This window comes from Dasypus novemcinctus, chromosome 21 (assembly GCF_030445035.2).
Source record: "Dasypus novemcinctus isolate mDasNov1 chromosome 21, mDasNov1.1.hap2, whole genome shotgun sequence".
Lineage (NCBI taxonomy): Eukaryota > Metazoa > Chordata > Mammalia > Cingulata > Dasypodidae > Dasypus > Dasypus novemcinctus.
The window spans coordinates 34,502,894-34,523,651 of record NC_080693.1 but is presented as its reverse complement, the minus strand read 5'-3'; the positions used below and the strand labels follow the sequence as shown (position 1 = coordinate 34,523,651).

Below are 20,758 nucleotides of genomic sequence, written 5' to 3'. Positions count from 1 at the left end.
TGAACTGCAAGTTAGAGAAGAGGACATGGATTTCATCACCTTTCCTAAAGCAATTTTCTGGAAGAGGTGGCCTGGCACCTTAGCCATGCTTTGGTCCATCTGCTTTGGCTAGAAGGCCAAGACTGAGTTCATCTAGACTGCTCAGGGACCCCTAGAATATTTTGTGAAATGACTTTGCCTTCACCATTATGAACAGCCTTGACCCAGAGACCAGGGTTGTGCCCCACCCACTTGATATGGAGGATTCACTTAAATTTAGTTCAAGGCAGTATTTTCTCTGGAAACATCTGCAAATTTTGTTCTGTTAGTATATGGTAAAGAGAGATCTTTACCCAAAGAGAGGTCTGGCCTTTGCCCTGGACTACTGGGAGGAGATCTCTAGGTCCCTGGACTGTCCTGATTAAAAAGAGTGACTTTGTTTGCCTAGATACTAGACAGTCTAACAATGTAATTTTTGATGGGGGATTGGGGTAAGCCATATCAGTTCCAACCTCCTGAGGAACCAGAGACTAAAGCTATTGGCCCAACATCCAATGATACACAAAGGTTAGCCATGCAGGTAATATGTGACTGAGCACCCTCCCCCCCCCCAAAAAAAAAAAAAACCTGGATACCAAAGGTTCAGGTGAGCTTTCCTGGTTGAAAATACTGTGTGTATTGCCACACATGTCCACGGGGACGAGGTAATGCTGTCCACGATTCCACGGGGAGAATGACTGGAAGCTGTGTTTCGACTTCTCCTAGGAATCTACCCTAAACATCCCTTCCCTTGGCTGGTCCTATTTTGTATCCTTTCCCTGCAGTAAACCGTGAGAGTTCTTTAAGTCCTTCCAGCAAGTTATTGAACCTGAGGATGTTTGGGAAATCCCCTCCCCCACCCCAAACTTGCAATTGGCATCAGATGTGAAGGCAGACCTTGCAGTTTGGCTAACTCCAGGTAGTTAGCATTTTTACTGCCTCTTGGAAGCTTGAGCTTTCCCTAGATAGTAGCACTGCCTTCCTTGTGATGAATGGCGCCCACAAAATATCTCATGATAGGTCTGTAGAAGTGCCTCCCACTCGGAGCCCATTTCAGAGAACTGCCCTTTGGCTCCAACTCCCTTCTGCACCACTGTCATCAAATGTTTCTCTTCTAATGGAGATGAAAGCTTTTACTCCTTTGGAAAGCCATGCCTCAGTTTTAGAAAACTTTCAGTGAGCCGAAAGCCTGTGAGGTCTACCTCACCAATGTCCAGAGAGGTCACCCACCCAGATCCAGTCCCTGTTGGGCAGGTCACAGCAGCTGTCCCAGACCAGTCACTCTGCACGACAGATGGCAGAGGAATTTTGGTCCCTTTGCTTATTCATTCTCCTAACATTCAGGTGGTGGCTTTGGCAAGAGCCTCCTTGCCAGGCAAGTTCCCAGCTTGGTCATCTGACTGCAGCCACACTGTCTGAAATACTTTTTAGTGATTCTGTCTCTTATCCAGTTTTTTTCTTTTGTGGAAGGTACAGAATTATTTTTCTCCAGAGTTCACCTATCTGTTAAGGGTGAGCTGAGTAGGGAAGCAGTCCATGAGAACTCTTCCGTGTTTGAGTTATCCCCTTTCCCATCCATTCCAACCTTCTCCAGGAAACCCCTTCTTTGGTTGCACTTATCAAGGACACATGTTTCATCTTCAAAATAAAAATTTATTCAATCTGTAACAAGAACATTGAATCTGCACATTTGCGCACAAGTTCACATTTAAAAACAGCGGAGCACATCAGTAATAATAATAAAAAAAAATCTATGATACAAGTGGAACATCCCAACCACCAGGAAGAAGAAGGAAGGAGATGAGACCACTCTTTACATCTACTTCAAATGCCTCGAAAAGTTCCCAGAGATTCCAGGGAGCACCTGCTTTATTTAATAAAATGTGAGCATAGAAGTGTGGGGTGGCCTAGGGCAAAGGTAACAGTCAGTGGGAGAATCTTCTGGACTTATTTTCCACATTCAGAACAAGTCCTACAAAACAAAGTAGAAAGAAAAAAGAAAAGGCACCTTAAGCTATGTCAAGCAAACTAAAACCCAACAAAACAGTAAAACCAAGCAATTCCCTGTAGGCTTACTGACTGGGAAACATTTCAGGGCCAGTTACCCAGTTTTCAGATGGGGTCATGAGCTGGTTGAGTCAGGCCCTGGTTATCAGCTCTGCATGTGATACAGATGGCATGCTGCCACCACCATGGTGAGACACAGGTGGCAGCACCAGTCATATTCCTTTTGGGGGCGCTTCAAGCCAATGATCGGTGATTCCAGTTTAGAAATCCTGTCTTAGACCTCTGGGGCACTGAGAAAATGAGGCTGGTTCTCATTTCATAGCAGAAGCCAGGCCCAGTCACTCTTCACTTCCAGGCTGGAAGAGTACAGAAGCACCTTGCAATGGCTCTCCATGGCATCAAGGGACCCCAGGTCCTGGTAAAAGGGTTAGGACTGTGCAGCTTCCTGCTTTGGTGGCAGACCTTTTCCTAACACGGGTGTCAGATGAAATGAGGCAGCAAATCATGCTTCTGTCTAGTGCGTGCCTTGGTCTTACATTTAGTTTGGAAGGGAAAACAAAGTCCAAGATGCTTTTAAGTTGGACTGGTGCTTAAACAGTCTACCATCAAAAGCAAAACAAAATGAAATCATAATGATACTAGCCATTCACCATTACAGCCATCACTGTAAGACACACTGTCACTGAAGAAATGACAACTATTTTCCATACAGACTGTTGGACAGGAGTGCAGGATGCAGACCGAAGTCAGCTCCAGGTATGACCCACTTATCCATGAGGCTGACCAATATGGCACTACGATGTGCGAGGACTCACAGGACAGCCAGGGCTGGGTACCTGGAGACGAAGGAGACCGAGTGGCCAAGAAGCTGATGATGCAAGTTTTAATATTCACAATGTAAACAAAGTACCCACAAGCAGGTGTTCAAAAAGCCAAATAATGGCCTTAAAATTTTTAAAAATGCCCTTAAAAGTGACCCTTTTTGCATAATACTTTCTTAAAAAAGAAAAGAAAAAACCCCTACAAAAACATAAACAAACCAGTCTAGATCACTTCAGAACTGAAACCCTCAGGTGGATGAGGTGAAGATGTCTGAGCTGCTCTGTCTCAGAAAAGCAGCTTCAGGTCTACCCAACGGGGTCAAGTCTGGGACTCATGAACAGGAGGGGGACTCAGAGCCTGGTCTGGTATCCACAGGCTGTCCTTGGAGTGCATAGTAGTCCCTCAAAATGAGAAACTGGAAATACCAGTTGGGATAAAGGTACAGAACCAGGAAAATACTGGGTAAAAAGGGCCTGAAGAGGCTGAGATGCTAGGAATGATCCCAAACTTTTATAATGTGAAAGGCAACCAAAAAAAAAAAAAAAAAAAAAAATCAAGACAGACTTGGGGCTTCTCTCCTGCTTTACTGACGTGGTAACCATCCCAGATTATAGCTCAAAATTTGTGTGCTCTTGGAAGTTTTACCCCATCCACCAAAATGTTAGCATGTACATTTACATGAGCACACAAACATACCCCTCCAGAATAACTGAGGGCCACATGATGGTGGTTTTCAAAATAAAGATAAAGAGAGGCACCGGCTTTTCCTCCTCAGGTCTGTTATGTACCAAACCTGCTGTTTCAGGTCTGGGTTTTCCACAAACAAAAAAGGGAAAATCAGAAAGTTTGAAGAGAAGAAAGTCTGAAAAGTCTTTGACGGCTCATTATGCACTTCCCCTGGACATTGCTCAGCCGTGTACATAAAACAAGAACCTGGCTGGGGAATTTGAGAGGGCTGGCAAAACCCCTTGACATGGTTAAATTATAGACACTGTATAGAGGGTGTTTATTTAGGCAGGTAAATTAAATGGTAAAAAAAAAAAAATCTAATAAAAACAAAAAGGAAGGCTGAGCAAGACTGTTTTCTCTACTCTTAAACTTTTTTCACAGCATTAGACAGCTTCCTCCCCAGGCTGTTCTTTACTGCAGTGAGCATGCGCATACACAGTGCTCAGGGAGAAGAGAGGGCAGTGCTGCTACTTCTTACTGTGTGGGATGTCACCATTGCCAGGGGTTAACATGAATAGACACTACTCTTTTTTCCTCCAGCAAATCCTCTTCCTCCCACTCCAATTTCCTCTCCTTTCCCCATCCTAATGAGGGTGAATGCTTGAATAAGATGGGTCCTGGAAATTAAAAACCCTGTCTTGCAGGCATCCTCACTCTAGTACATACCACCTAAAAAAAACATTTTACAACAACATATTAAAATATCCAGGAATCACAAAGCTGTGTGGATGATACATTTGAACATTTAAGGGAACTATTTAGGGACAGCATGGTAACACGTAATTACTACATTATAGAGACATTTTTAGCTCAACTTGCCTGCTGGCAGTGACATCGGTCCCAAGCACAGCTTCCATATGCCAACTAGATTCACAGCTTCTCCTGAGCACCTAAGAGTGGCCTCAGCCCACCTTTTCTCCCTCCTATGGGGCACCCTACTGCCTGCCCCAACCAAACTCTGGCCTTTGACATCACCTTGACAGTGTCTGCATCTACCTTTTCCTCTTAGTGCTGTGACTAACCAAAACCTCAGTCTCAGTCTGTACTTGATCAATCTTAAAGCAAACAGGAAGCAAATTTGCAAACCTCTTCAGTTTTGATGAGCTTCAGAGGGTGTTTCATTCCAGGCTAAATATGGTTTATGCAAGAAGTTGAAATAGGCTTGTTTCTGGCAGGTGCTCCTGTGCTAATGATCTCCACAACAGCAGCGGAGCAACAGCATCCTAAATGGAGTCATTACCAGGCACCTGCCAAGGGTCAGAGCCTTCCCCCTACCTCTCGGCCTCCACTGGGAGCTCCCACCCTGGGCAGCAGTGACACTCCTATATATACTCCCTGGCTGCCGTTTCAGCTACCGGCAACCATCTTTCTGGAATTTCAGTCTCAGATAAATCAGCCTTCACACAAACTGTGATCTAAAGGGAGCCTTTAAGGGGTTTCTCTGAGGAGCAAGTTAACTAACACACAATTTGGCAGGAGCTGGCAATTAGAAGTCTCCATTTAAACAATTAAAAACACCATCAATATACTGTGCAGATTCCTACCAACACCCATCAGCTTTATTTTTGTGGTGTCTTTGTGTGTTTTCCAGTTGCAGCTTTACTCCTTCTTAAAAAGAATAAATCAAAAAGACCCTACAACATCAACAACAAAACACTGTAAGAAAGTGACATTATGTACATAAATACTGTGTATAAACTTGAGAAATGACAAACCTTCCAGAAGAGGGAAAACAACAACAACACAACAACTTATGTCAAGTGTTAACAGTGATGATATAGAAAACTTTGCATTCATTGGAGGCTATACATTTGTAATGTAACAATTCAAATATCTATGAAATTAAAACAACAACAACAACAACAAAAAACCATAGGCAACACTGGAGAAATAACATGGGGTAGGAAAATAAATTGGGAAAAATACGGCATTGAACTCAGAAGGCCCACAGAGCTATTCAAGTAATGGAAGGGTCAACCCCTACAGATGAATTCATTTTACAAGAACACACTGACTTTTGATTGCTGTTTTTCAAACTTGTCACTACTGTCTTTTGGATGGGAGTTCTCTGCAGAGCACTTTTCCTGGCAGGGAGGGCTGGGATGCACATCTATGTGGATCCCACCATCCCAGAAATTACTGAGTGGTGGTATCTCCATGCCTACCTTGACCTCCTCCCCGCTGGTCAAGCTTTCCTCTACAGATGACCTGGATTTCATTTGGGGTTCGCTTTTAATGTAATTTCAAAAATAATTTGCTTGGGGAAGAAAACCCCAACTATTTGTTTCGTAAATTTATAAAGCCAGCCACTGTTAGGCCTTTCTGTAAGGATACACTGTGGAATACCAGCAGAAATGGATTCTGGAAGACCCCGTTTTAAAGCAAAGCAGAACCAGCCCTTTCAGGAACTCCAGCGGGCTGGAGCCCATGGCTGAGAGTCATCAGATGCCCAGCTAGCGGCCTTGCAGCCCATCCAATGCCTCAGGTCTGGGAACGAAACCATCATCACAAAGGCCCTGGGGAGCATTTCCAATTTCCAACTTTATCTCTACCCTCCTCATCTGCTTCCTTCCCTCAGTCAAGCAAGCATGACTTTTCTCAGAGGGCGAAGTGAAGAATAGGTAGGGTTGATTGAAAAACAGTAATCTGCTTTTGATAAATGTGTTCTTTAAAAATGAGATTTCTTTTTTGAGGTTTGAATTTTAAAAAATAAAAATATGATAAAATGGTCTTGTCGTCCAAATCTCTTTCTCTCTCACACACACAAACACAGGAAAACAAATTTAAAAAACCACAAAAGCCAAACCCTGCATGCGCCAGGAACAGTAAAATGACCAAAACATTAAAAAATTAACCAATAAAGTGCATGTTCCTTACATATTACACCTGCCCCTTTTACAAACATTTCTTTTCAAAAGTCACATGTGTAGGCTCAGAATCACATGGTATTATAGAAGGGGTTGGTTGTCCGTTTTTTATCATTTGACTTTTTAAGTCTCCTAAGGGGATGAGTTCTGCCATGTTGCTGACGGGGTGCCACAGCCAGCCCTGGAGCTGGGCCTGCCCTCTCTAGCAGTCCCTGGGTGGGCAGCAACGGAAGGCCTCCTTCAGCACTAGTCAATCCAGGTTCTGCCCTGGGGAGCAAACACTGCTGACTATAACCGAACTCTTTGGCATACTGCACAAGGGGCCTCTCCACTGGCTTGCTCTGCGCGATACGCTCTGTTGTTTTGAGTTGCTCCACAAAATACACAGTGGGCTCTGGGTCCTGGGGGGCACCTAGGTTTTCTGGGGGCTTCTGGGCCTCCATGGTGTGCATGCCTGAGTCTGTCCTGATGAAGGGCTGAAGCAGTTTGAGATGAGGGTGTTTAGAGAAGCCAGGCTCCCTCTCTGGTAAACAGTCTTTACAGAGGTCCAAGTAACCTAACTTGGCAAGGGAAGCTGAACGCCTCATTTGAGATGGTTTGGTGAGTCCTGTCTGGCAAATCACTCGGGACTCGATTTCTTTAGCACGTTCCTTCACCACACCGGGGCTGTGGCTGAGACCCTTTATATTGTCACTACTAGAGCTATGTGGGAGTTGACAGGCTATATATGATGGGTCTTGTTTTTCCTGTAACTCCCTAATATTGTCATCAAGTTTGCTAATTAAACTTAGGTCTTCATTACTTAAGTGGGAGCCCCTGTGTGGTACGTCATTGCCAATGGAGAGGAGACCCTCCTGACTTTCCTCCCAGCTAACCTGCTCTGCTGAGGACTCAGTATCTGTGGTACTGCTTTGCTCTGTAAAGCCTTCCAGCTGAACCACGGTCTGGGGATGCAGGTAATCCAAGTTGGCAGATGGTACGTGGGTTGTGCAACTGACAAAAGGCGCTGTTGTCTTTAGGGGTGTCGATGGGCTGTTGCCCCTGCCTTGAGGGCTGCGCAGGGTGGAGGTCAGGCCAGTGGGTCTGTCGTGCTCAGGAGAGGAACAATGAGGCAGAGGTAGCATGTGGGGAAGCAGAGAAACCTGGTCAGGGCCCTGAGTCCTGTTCAAATTCTCATCCAGTGCACAGAGCACAGTGATGGACTTTTCCACTTTCACCTTCCTCAGCCCTTGCTCCCCACTCTCTTCAGTGGTAGCTATTTCACCCTCTAGCCCAGGGTGATCAGGTGACTTGAGTGTGTGGGTATACTCGATGATTTCTATTCTCTTGGGGAGGGGAAGAGGGACTGCCTGTGTCTCACACCCCTGGCATGAAGCCTCAGTCCTCTGTTCCTTTAGGGCTCCTTCTTGCTTTGCTCCAGGATCTGGCCCTGGACAGTCCTGAAGAGCTGCCAAGGGGTGAGATTCCAGCAGCTCGGATGCTGGAACAATGGCTTTCTGCTCACAATGGGGTAGTGAGCTAGCCTCAGCTTCACTGCACTTCCCTTTGCCCTTGTTCATCTGTGATTCCTTGGGGACAACTAAACATTCCAGGGTGCCTTCATCGATTTTACTTTTTGGTACTAGGTCTGCCACAGAAGAATCATTCTTTGAATTCTTGCGAGTGGACAGTGAAGTACATGCAGGGGCAGCACCAAGGTGCTCTTGCTCCTGCCGCAAGCGCTCTTCAAACTCTAAGGTGGCTCGTCTCACTGACCCAGGGCACCACTTGGCCCCTGAGTGCATCTCTGGGCCACGGAGCTCTTGTTCCTCCTCGGATGGTTCCTCTTCTTCCAAGTCTGCTGTGGCTGAGAGTGTGGTTAGACAGCTCTGTGGGTCCCACCTCTCTGAGTCTTTGGCTTGTTCAGGCTGGGCTGTATAGCTACCCTCATTCTGCTCCAGATTTCCAGGTTTGTTCTCTGGGGTCTGGGCCCGCTCAAGGGGCAGCTCGCTGACGGTGTTCTTATTTGGTGTATGGCATGGATTGAAGAGGATGTCTCCTTTCAGTTGACTCTGTCCCTGTCCGACTCCTTGACTGATGGACTCAATCTCTGTGATGATTTCTTTGACTGAAATTACATTTTCTGAGTGAGACTGCATGAGGATGTCTGGGCTGACCAGTTCTGAGATTGCCTAAGAAGAGAAAGTAGTGAGATGGTTATGGAGAATTGCAGACAAATTTAAGATGCCAGATTTTCTGCTCACTAATCCTTTTATCCAGGAGAACCTATTTGGCCACGAGGACACAAATCAGGGAATGCCCGGGCCTGTACTCTGACCACCTGTTTTGTGGTAGAAGAAAAAAAAAAAGATACATCAAGGCTAGAGACAAAAAAATTAGTTACCAGGTTATTTCACTGTCTGCTGAACTTTTTGTTCCATTTACTCAAGCATGATTCCAATCCAAAATGAATGGCAAACAGCCTTGCAGGCTCCCATGATCCTTATTTTCCTAAGACCACAGTCCTCTAGGATTCAGGTCACATGGGGACAAATGAAACTTTTTTTTCTGGCCTACCAACTTCCAGTTTGAGCCTAGTCTAATGCAAGTGGGGAAGTGCCCTTCATTGGCTCAGGAGCCACCTCCTATGTCCATTCTTAGGGCAGGATAGACAAGGCTACCATCTAATGTCTATCTGACTCGGAGACACAACACTGCCCTCTTCTCTTGTCTTCCCAGCTTTCACACACATCCTCTCTTGCTTCTCCTAGCAGCAGCACCCCCTGTGCATAGAGGGCAGGGAGAATGCACTCTGCATCTGACCAAACAGTCCCTGAGTCTCACATGGTTCTTTCTGGGAAAGGTTTACTTGGCTTATGTGGCCACATGTCATAGCAAACTTAGAAACAGTGACTCTCTGACATTTTATTGTTCCATCAGTTACAAATTCCCAGATGGATTTAGAACAAGGTCAAAGAAAATTGGCCAATGCAAAACCAGGCCCCACAATTAAAAAGAAAAAAAAAGAAAAAGAAAAAAAAAAAGAAATTCAAAATCCTTTGGACATCTCTTAAAACGTTGTCACTAAGACTGTAAATCTACTTCTGTTAAATGTTTTTATAAGCTTTCAAAGTACAGTATTTTTTCTGGTCTTTCTCCTTCAAAAGAGAGCCAGAGCTAGTACAAACTAACAAGGTCAGTCATGCCTTTGGGGGAAATTTGCTGGGACATCAGGCATAGGCAGACTTGCCAAGACTGGGAGAGAAGCCACAGCAGGTCCGCTGCAGGCACAGGCCACGGGGAGAGTACTCATATGACTGGAGTCTTTGCAGAAGGGCTATTTCTGTCAGTGCTGCTATGCTTATTGGTCCAAAGGAGATCTCAAGCATTCTTAATTTCCAGTAGAAAAGAAACAGAGGCAGAGACTTTGGGGAAGGGCAAAAACAGAAGTAGAGGCAAGAATTGCTCTGGGGCAGTCAAGAAGAGAACAGATGGGGAATGGACAAGGTGGTAAATTTAAGCAGACCTACATTAGGAGATGTCAAGAATCTACTCAGGCCTGCTAAAATTGTTAAGTGAAGCTTGGTTATGTGAGAGTAAATCTGTCACCATTTACTTCCCAACTATCATACTGTACTGATCGAAGATACCATTGTTTGTTTGTAAGATACATCCCCATTTCAGAAATGCCAACATGAGAATGAGTGTCAGTCTTAGAATGAATGGTATATGGTAATTCTTCCCCTAGTCTAAGATGGCTTGCAAGTACTCATATGGCCCTGAGAAGGATTTTAGGATTCTGTTTCCTCTCAAATCATGTTCCCAAATCAACCCTCAATTCTTGAGCACCAGTCGGTCTAAAATGAGGAACAATTCAGCAACATTAATAGCAAGAACTCAGCATGGGGAATCAGTTATAATTCCAACAGTTATTTACACATCTAGTGTCTGAATTTTCTGAGGCAAAAAGAATTGCTCAAACAAATTCATCTCCTCAGAGAGACAGGTCTCACTGAGGCAGCATCTGAAAACCTGGCACTTCATTATTGGTGACATTTGATCTGAACTCCAGAGTCCAAGGAAGGAAAACTTCTCCTTGTTCAGCCAGGATATTCGTTTTGGCTAATCCATTTCCCTTATCCCCTCTAAGAAGGGCTTTCAATGACACCAAAAGTCTGGAAAGAAATTACTCAAAAGGCACCTGATTTTAAACATATTTAAATCCTAAGGTTTCAAGGAAAATATATCAGATTGTCCCTCCCATACTGCCTTCCTAAACCTTTTGCAATATCAAAAGTAAAGGAACATAGCAGAAGCCAAACATTTTATCCTAGAGAACTATAAAGGATAATTCTTACCTTTGACTGTTCCTCATCCATTGAAGATTCTTCAGAAGCATGGGGAGTATTACTTAAAGAGCTGCTTCTCTGGTCATCGGCTGTCACTTCGGAAGGGGCTATTTCTACCACTGAAAGTCGACAGCTCTCACTCCTTCCGCCACCCACTTCCTCTATCCTTGAGTGTGAAAAAGATCGGGACCGGGTTTCTTGAGAGAGCTCTACAAACTTCTCTAAGGCGCTGAAAAAATCAATGCGATCTGTACTGAAATCTGAGACGTCAGCCTGGCAACTGAGTTGGGGGCTTGGTGACTCAGGGTCAGGGGACATGGGGAGGTCTTTCAGTCGAGATGTCAATTCCTCCATAGGCAGTAAGTGGACGTTCATGTCTGCTTTCAGTGCGTCTGTCTCCAAATCTTCCACTGTTAAGCCTGGGAACTTGTTGGCCATTTCTGGGGCCTGTCCAGGTTGGATTAAGGCTTTGGCTGCATGGCAGTTGTCAAGAGAGAATTTTGATTCATTCAGACAACACCCTGATGAGCATCCATTGATGTCATTTAGGTTCAATTCATCTTCAATCTGCCCAGCATGACATTCCCTAGAAGTAAACTCCAAGCAGATCATTCTTTCTTTGGTACACAGGCCTTTCTGAAATGCATCTTGTGGTACCACATGTTCCACAAAGACAGGAGGTATGGGTGGGTGGTTCTCCATAGTCTTTACCTCAGCAATCTGGTCTGCTGAGGTGGTGATCTCCTTCTTGTTGAGTTCTAGCCCCGGTTTGCAGATGGGTTCATGGTGGTCTGAGAGGTCACTATCTGAATGAGATCTCCAGAGCTTGTTATGTCGCTGTTTGCTGTGGATGAGACATACAGGAAACACCTTACTCTTCTTTGTGAAAACAACCAATACCTTCCCAGCAAACTGTTTCCAGATAAACTTAAATGCTAACCTGTAAAATGCTTTGTTAATGTCCAGTGGAACCAGGCAATAAGCATTTGAAAAAATGCCCAGGGAACCAGATGTGGCTCAAGCAGTTGGGCACCCACCTACCATAAGGAAGGTCCCGGGTTCAGTTCCCACTACCTCCTAAAGACAAGCAAGACAACAAGCTGATCCAACAAGGAAACAAAATGAGAGACACAACAAACAGGGAGCAGAGGTGGCTCAAGCAATTGGGTGCCTCCCTCCCACATGGGAGGTCCTGGGTTCAGTTTCTGGTGCCTCCTAAAAACAAGAAGATGAGCACACAATGAACAAACACAGAGAGCAGACAGCAAGCACCAACAATGGGGCAGAGGAAGAGGAGAAATAAATAAATAAGTAAATCTTAAAAAAAAAAAAGAAAAAAGAAAAAAATGCCCAATTTAACTAATAGCAAAAAACCACCACAACAAAAACAAATTAACATGAGATCTTACTTTCTATCCATCAGACTGACAGGAGTTAAAATGATTGGTAATAGCCAGTATTGATGATGGCGTGACCAAAACAAGCCCTCTCATACCCTGTTGGTAGGAGAGTGAATTATAGAACTTTTAAGAGAACAACCTGGCTTTAGCTATCAAAAATTTAACCACTTAACCAAGAATTCTTCCTGTAAGAATTTTTCTTGGAGAAATACTACTATAAATGCACGGAGACTGAAGATATGCATATAAGGATATTTACTATAACACTGTAAAAGTTAAAAAATCAGACAAAAAAGAGGGAACTTATTTAAATTGCAGTCCACACAACTATATGCTATAAGGCTGTTAAAAACAGTCAGATATTTTAGTGAATAATGCCCAAGATATACTATTAAGTGAAAAAGTTGCTGAGAACATTTGGAATGATCAGTTCCCATGCTAGAATAAATAAAAAAATTTGTAAGAACATCAGATTTGTAACAGTGGTTCTTTTGGGGAAGGCAGAAATACCAGGGGCTTTTATTTTCTATACTCTGGATCTCTGTGGTTTTTGAATTTTTAAAATAATGGGCATGCTTAATCTTATAATCAGAAAAAATAACCTAAAGCCAAAACAAAATACAAGTGTTTGAGAAGATATGGAGAAATGGGAACAGTCATCCACTGTTGGTGGGAATATAAAATGTGGAAGACAGTTTGGTGCTTCTTAGCAAGGTAAGTACAGAGTTACCATATGACTTGCAATTTCACTTCTAGGTATGTACCCCAAAGAATTGAAAACATGGACATGAACAGATATTTTTCACACTGATGTTCATAGTGGCATTATTTACAACTGTCAAAACATGGAATCAGCCCAAGTGTCCATTAACAGATAAATGGATAAGCCAAAATGTTGTATAATCCATGCAATGGAGTATCACTCAGTAGCAAAAAGGAATGAAGTTCCAATATATGTGACAATTAGGTAAACCTTGAAGACATCATGTTGAGTGAAATATTAATAAGCCAGACACAAAAGGACAAATAATTTAAGATCTCACTTACAAGAAATGATTAGAATATGCAAATTCAGAGCTAGAAACTAGAATAGAGGTTACCAGGGGTGGGGTGGGGGTGGGGAAAGGGGAGTTAATGCTTAATTGGCACAGAGTTTCTGTTTGGGGTGAAGGAAAAGTTTTGGTAATGGATGGCAGTGATGTCAACACCACTAAATTGTATATTTGAAAGTGGTTAAAACAGGAAGTTTTGGGTTACTACAATTAAAAAAAACAGAACTGGACAATACAAGGAGTGAACACTAATATGGACGATAGTTAATAGTATAATTACAATGATATTGTTTCATCACTTGTCACAAAGGTACCACATTAATGCAAAGTGTTAATAATAGGGAAAAGTGTGTGTGTGATGAGGGGATACATAGTAACTCTACTTTTTGTGTGATTATTCTGTAAACCCACGGCTTATCTAATAAATAAGAAAAAAGAGGGTTACAGGGAGCAAGTCACTAAGTGTGGTGTTTGGCTGTATGGTCTCCATGATTTACAAGTGGAATGGGAAGCGGCCAAAACAACAACTTGCTCCTGGGCTCAGGGCCACACCCGCCTCTGCTGCCTGTGAGTCTTTGCCTAGTCATGCGCCTGCATTAATGTTTGTTCTAACTCTGCACCTGCTCTCAGCTCCCTCGGCCTGCCTGCTGCCTGCTGCCTGGGTGGAGCTCTCTCACGCAGGCCTGAGCAGCATAGGGGTGCATTCCCAAGTAGGGAGCAGGTCAGTCTGATTATGAAGATAAGCTGTAAATCAAACAGCTGGATGTAAGGTGGGGCTTTCACCCTTTCCAAGCTGCATGAACTCTACCCACCCCTAGGAGGAGACAACATATCGCACATCCCACAGTGAGTGGCTGTGGGAAGGGGCAGGCAGGCTGCTCGCATGGGCGGAGCCTAAGTTGTACATTATGATCTACTGGAGAACTGCCAAGGTACTTTCTTTTAAAGTTTCTTCTGTTATAGCCTGACACCCTTGTTTCCTGCCTCTATGACTGTGCTCTCCAATTTCTATCCCTCACTGTGAGAATGTTCAAACCAGCACCAACATCACTCACCCATCACGATGGGACAATTCCTGTGATTCAAGTGACTGGGGAAGAAGTCTCAGGGGCTCTGCTCTTCTCAACCTTCTAATCGCTTATCTTATTAATCGACAAATGGGATGTTTTCATGACCCCAAGAATGCTCCAAAGTCTGACTTTTTAAAGCTGCCTGCAAATCACTAATCAGGAGGGAATGAGAGACTCAAGCTATGCTAATAGGCACAGCAGCCCATGTGTCAGAGGAAGGCACTGACATCACAGCTGGACTGCTCAGGGGGAATTTCCTTTCTCTTCCTGAGGGGAGACATTCATCAGAAAATAGTGGGTCAGCCTTCTAGAATTCAACTGATACCTAGTTGTAAGAGAAAGAAAAATCCCCAATCCAAAGATGGGCCTGGTGATCCCTCATTTTCATTTTTGCAGTAGGACCTAGTGGGAGAGTGGTGGGCAGCTCTCTAAAGCATTCTGATCTCACCACTTCTTCTCTCCCCTCAGAGGTCACCTCCATCCTCAAGTTTATTCTTCTCATTCTTTTCTTTATATTGCTACCACATGCTTTTGTTCTTAAGTGCTAAGTCATAGGGTCTGTTTGCATCATCAATTTTACTTGGTAAAACCAAACTGTCTTTCAAGGAGGCTTTTTCTAATACTACATTACTGTTACGGCTAGATGTAAGACATTATATCATATCTATTATTTTAAGCTGTTAATTTTAAATCCAGTCGACACCCCTACCTATTCCAGGCAGGCAGCAAGTAAACAAGATGCCAGCAAAGAACTTCAGACTTGGTCTGTGGCCCAGATGATGCAACCAAGTCTCAGGTTCTTCTCCCCCTTGAGTGGTCTCTGACCTGAATCTGGACTCACTTAAACACACAGACACATGTGAGACTGGGCTGGGTAAAAGTTTGGCCTTTTACTTAGTAAATGAAAAAGAAGGAAATTTAAATGAAGATGCATTTTCTTTCCTCTACTTGCTTTCTTTCTTATATGCTTAGCAAAGCATCAACTCTGATAAAATTATATAGAAGAAAATACTGGTAAAAATGGAATGTGAGTTACAGTAAAATTGGACTGTTAAATAAAAAAGGTAGTATAGTATAGTAGCTCGCAAAATGGAACCAGGGACCCCCGAGGGTTCCCAAAACACTTTAAAGGGATCTTCTGTGAGGTCAAAACGATTTTAATAATATACTAACATATTATTTACTTTCATTCTCATTCTCTCACAACTGTACACTGGAGTTTTCAGAAGTTATTTGGTATGTAATATCACAGCAGATTGGATCAGGAGCAAATATGAGAATCTAGCTGACTTTATTAAAACAGATATTAAAGAGGTTTGTAAAAACTCTCACTAACCTGTTTGGAGGATGATATAGTTATTTTTTATTAAAAATATTTTATGTTAAAAAATTGTAGAGTTTTTGACTACTTCTTAGGGTATGAGGCAGCCTGTAGAAATGGGGGACAAGGAAGAGGAAAAAAATTGAGCATTTTCTATGTGCTGTGCATGTACTATATGCTTAAGTTTATTTCACTGAAAATCTATTAAGAAAAACCTTTAAACCTCTATTGGCTTAGCTGTCACCTGATCAGGAATCCATGTCCCCTTACTCTTGGGCTCCCTGATGCTGGCTGACCACTGGTACACAAGATAACAAGACCTCAACGTCCCCATCAGCAAAACTGGGGTAAAAGACAGGTCTGCCTCCTCTAGCCCTGGTGACAGGGATGTTCAAAGAATAAAAAGTGACATCTACGAAGACATGTGGCATGAACTCTTCCTAGCCACCACCCAGTTTTTCTTCTTTATCCCCTGTACACTAGAACCTGATACCAAAGAACACGGTCCAGCTTGCAAATGGTCTGCCTGAAATCTGAGCCTGTCTAATGGAACATAAATCTGCCAGATACCTGCATGATAGAGGACAGAATAACAAACAGGGCTGCTGGCAGTTCATTGGAGAGTTCCAGAAACACACACGCACCCATACACACATACACACACACACACTCCCTTCCCCCCTTCTTCCTGCCTCATTCCCAGCCTCCAGCTGTAAAAACAGGAAAAAATAACATCAGATATATGAACACTATCAATGGCTATGTTATACCCTTCTTTTTTAGGTCTAAATGGGAATATTAAATATTAGCTTTCCCCAGGGTCTTAATGACATGTTGAAAGATGCAAAAAGTCCCTTATTTTTCAGAGGGGCTGTCACTGTTTGGACCACACCATCACACTCTGATTAAGAGACAATAACCAATTCATAAATCACTATGAGTCTGGTGTCACTTTGGTACACTCTTCTAACAAAGGTCAAAACACTAAGCCAAAATCCTCAGACAAAGAGCTGCTACCTCAAGGAAGGTACCCAGGGCCACTCTGGATAGCCACGGGCTATAGAATGCTAGGATCATCACTACTTGGAAATCCATCACATGCCTCCTGGGAAAAGGTAGGATATATACAATCTGAGCAACTGGACAATAAATGGGATTTCTTTGCAAACAAATTGAGTGGGATTTTTAAAAAAGGTCTTTTCTCTCGTGGTCATGTAAGCTGCAAGGCTTGGTAGAACTTCAGGTAGTCACAGGAGCCTGGGGCTTCTCTTTCTGTGCTCTCCTGAGCAGGCAGATCCTGAAGCAGCACTCTGGGGCTGGGAAAGGATCTGCTGGGCCCAGTTCACCTGGGAGATAACTTGGCAGGTAGCCTATGAGTGCCAAATTTCTTGACAACCCACAACAGTCTGTAGACCCTAATGGCTGTATACCCAGCAAACACTCCCCTCTCCTTTTCCTTACTGGCACAGGCCTATTTTGGTTTGGGTGTTCATTGTCTCATGGGTTCAGGGAATGTGGCACTTTAGCACTAGCGGATGAACACAAACTAGTTTTTACCAGTCTTGGAAATTCTATTTCCTTTGCTGGTGATTGGTTTTAGGCATATGGCCCAATCCTGCCCAATGGGCCCTGAAGGGAACTCTTCTGGAGAGCTTCTGGGAAAGGTCTTCTTCCTAACTGAAATACCCCTTTCTTCAGCCAGATAACTGTGGAATTTACATATAGAAGTATATACATGTGGCAGGTATCTGGCAATCATGAGATAAGCTCAAGGGCTGAGTCATTAACTAAATAAGGTAAAACAGAAAGATGAAAAACACCAAAGTCCCTGATTACATCACTGAGATATTAAAGCCTACCTCTGTGCTTCTTGTTGCAAGAGATGATAAATGCTCTACATTTTAAAATTAGTTGTAGCTGAGTGCTGTGCCAGATATCCTCTGCCCTTCCAGACCCATTCTTTACCTTTTCCACCCTGCTGTCTGCCCTGGAGGCTGATATATCTGGAGCACATCAACAGGCTTCCTTGTCTTCTGACTTCCACTTAGACTGGCTAATAGGGAGCCCCAGCAAGAGACTGGAGGGAGAAGAGTGAGTAATTTACTCCCGTAACTCCTTCCCCATGGGGTCACCTCAGGCTGGCTTTCACCCTTGCATGAGGTGACAGCTCTTCTTTGAAGGTGCTGTTCTCTATAGGACTCTCCTTCCAGGTTCTAGTTAAGTGTTCTCTCTCCTCTTTGGGCTTTGAAGTGATAACTGCTCTGTTGATACTAGTCACTTGTGATTCTGTGATGACCCCACACGTGTGCAAACAGTCCCTTTACTAAACTCTCCTTAAGCAATCCTACACCAAACATGCCATGTAATTCTTTTTTTTTTTTTTTAAATTTTTTTATTTTTTATTGACTTTGTAATAATATTACATTAAAAATATATATGTGAGGTCCCATTCAACCCCACCCCCCCACCCCCCCACTCCCCCCCCCCAACAACACTCGTTCCCATCATCATGACACATCCCTTGGATTTGGTAAGTACATCTTTGGGCACCTCTGCACCTCATATACATTGGTTCACATCATGGCCCATACTCTCCTTTATTCCATCATGTAGGCCCTGTGAGGATTTACAATGTCCGGTGATTACCTCTGAAGCACCATCCAGGGCAGCTCCATGTCCCGAAGACGCCTCCACCTCTCATCTCTTCCTGCCTTTCCCCATACCCTTTGTCCATTATGTCCACTTTTCCCAATCCAATGCCACCTCTTCTATGTGGGCACTGGATTGGTTGTGTCCATTGCACCTTTATGTCAAGAGGAGGCTCAGATTCCACCTGGATGCTGGATGCAATCCTCTCTTGTTGAGATCCCAACTAATGGAGGTATTCTATTACTTGCAGCCAAAAGCAGCCTAAGTGATATCCCTAACATTAGATTCTCATTCTTAAAAGCCAGGAAACTTTGTAATACAGGAATTCCAGGAACACTTTCTATTCTAGTTTCTAATGTAGTTACTCTATCTGTGGGTGGTGGGAGGTGGTGACTGATGTCAAGGAGGCAGAAATAAATGATACCTGCATATGTGTGCATAAAAGAAGATAAGAATCACTTACATCTGAAAAACCCTTAAAAGGACATAATATACATTTATACACATTTCTATTCACAGTAACCCTGTGAATTAAGTCTCTTGATTGCCATTTTACAGATGGGGTCGGGTAAGGATCAGAAATGAGAAGTAACTTACTCAAGGCTGCAGCAATGGGTTAATAAGGAAATGGAAACCAGACCTACTGACTAAAATTCTGTGTTTTTCTTACTCCTCAGGGCCTGCTCCTCCCTCCATGAATCAAGTCCGGGAAGGCAGGATGGAATGGAGAAGGAAAGGGAAATGGACAGGAAGGATAATTTCTGGGTTTATGCTGCCCTTCTTATCCTCAGCTAAGATTTCCCTGAAATTCCTTTAACATCTAAGAAAAACCACATCTGCTAAAAAACAACAAAAAAAAACAAACAAACAAAGCCCACACAAAAACCCAACCCAACAGCTTGCAGTAGTCTGGGATTCCAGAATAAATACTGAAATTGGCAGGACATATAGTATCTTTCCTCTCAACAGGTCACGTGAGGACATTGCCTAACATCTGTCATGCGTGTCTGGTAATATACAATATTTTTGTCTCGTCAAACCCTCAGATTTGTCTTTCTTGTGCCAAAAAGAACTGCTGTGTCCTACCTTCTGATCTAATCTAAAAATGCCATTAATATCTGGCCTCAAAGACGTATAAATTCTTCTTAAGCAGAAGAGGCTTGAGTATCTTCCCAGCCTCCTACGAACAGTGCAAATGAAATCATGCCAAGTACTGAGTAAAAGGGAGGTTTTTTTTTTTTTTAGTGGAAACCACAATGCTATACTGTGGCCACATTTTCATAAATACTTTGGGGGTAGGAGGGTGTTCCCTTTGCCTGGATAGTCTGGAAAGCAGTTGAGCATTTTGTTCAAGGGAAACACAGCCCAGATTCAAGAGTCAAAAACAAGTCATAAGACTCACTGGAGTCAAAACCTGGCACTAGCTCCAACTGCTTCTAGGCAGCTGTGCCTCTGCCCTAACAAAACCATCTAGAACAGGACTACATGGAAAAAACAAAGGAAAATCTAATACTCCAGAGAATTTCAGCATGTGGCACTTTAAGAAACTGAGCCTTAAATTCAGTTTAGTATATGAATCTTGTTCTCAAGAGTGGATGAAGGTGGTTTTCACAACCAAAGGGATAAAAATCAGGGAGTTGGTATAGCTCAGGTGGTTGAGTGCTGGCATACCACATACAAAGTCCTAGGTTTAATCCCGGCCCCAGTACCTAAAAAAAAAAAAAAAAAATCAATATAGTGAGAGGGCAGATGTAGCTCAAGCAGTTGAGCACCTGCTTCCCACATGGGAGGTCCCAGGTTCAATCCCTGGTGCCTCCTAAAAACTAAAAAGCAAACAACAAGGAAACAAATGAAAAAAAAAACCAACTCAGAGAAGCCAATGTGGCTCAACAGTTGAGCACTGGCTTCCCACATAGAAGGTTCCAGGTTTAATCCCCAGCCCCGGTACATTAAAAAAAAACAAAACAGTGTAGTGAAATGAATTACTCATTTTTATAACCAATTAACAAATCATTTTTGAACATAGCTGATTCCTACTGATACAGGAAGATATTCAAGAGCCAGTATTGCATGGAGATTAGGATGTAGAACAATTTTTGTGAAGAAATATCTAAAAATAAAAATCAATGTGAAACCTGGCAGGTTATGTTAATGTTTGTTTGTGGGTATTGAGTTTATAAATAATGGTTTCCCTTTGTAATTTGGTACATTTTACAAAGTTTATATAAAAAGTAGGATAAAAAGATTTTTAAAAGGCAAGCAACAAAAAAGCTGTTTCTGGGGAATACACCTTCATAAGTCAAATGGGTTGAATACATCCCAATTTTGATTTGTCACATGACGAAAAATACCTGAAAGGGCAGAGTGAAGCTCAGAAGTAAAGGGGAAAAAAAGCCCAAAGTAGCAGGTACTTTTTTTGTTTTAAAGAATGGCCCAAAACTTTTTAAGAACTTTAGCCAAGTCTAAATGATAAGGAAGCTGCATCTGGCCTTATA

The 20,758-nt window shown here is 43.1% G+C and overlaps 1 protein-coding gene across 3 annotated transcripts in view; it reads right to left on the bottom strand.

Annotated features, from left to right (window-relative positions):
* Positions 1-1,650: 1,650 nt before the first annotated feature.
* Positions 1,651-20,758, bottom strand: part of SSH2 (slingshot protein phosphatase 2) — a 312,427-nt gene continuing 293,319 nt past the window's right edge. For all 3 annotated transcript variants that reach the window (XM_004454370.3, XM_004454372.3, XM_004454371.3), the window contains 2 exons: positions 10,781-11,615; positions 1,651-8,614 (listed from right to left, as the gene is read on the bottom strand). In XM_004454370.3, the coding sequence (XP_004454427.2) occupies positions 6,515-8,614; positions 10,781-11,615 (2,935 nt within the window). In that variant the 3' untranslated portion in view covers positions 1,651-6,514. The remainder of the gene's footprint in view (positions 8,615-10,780; positions 11,616-20,758) is intronic.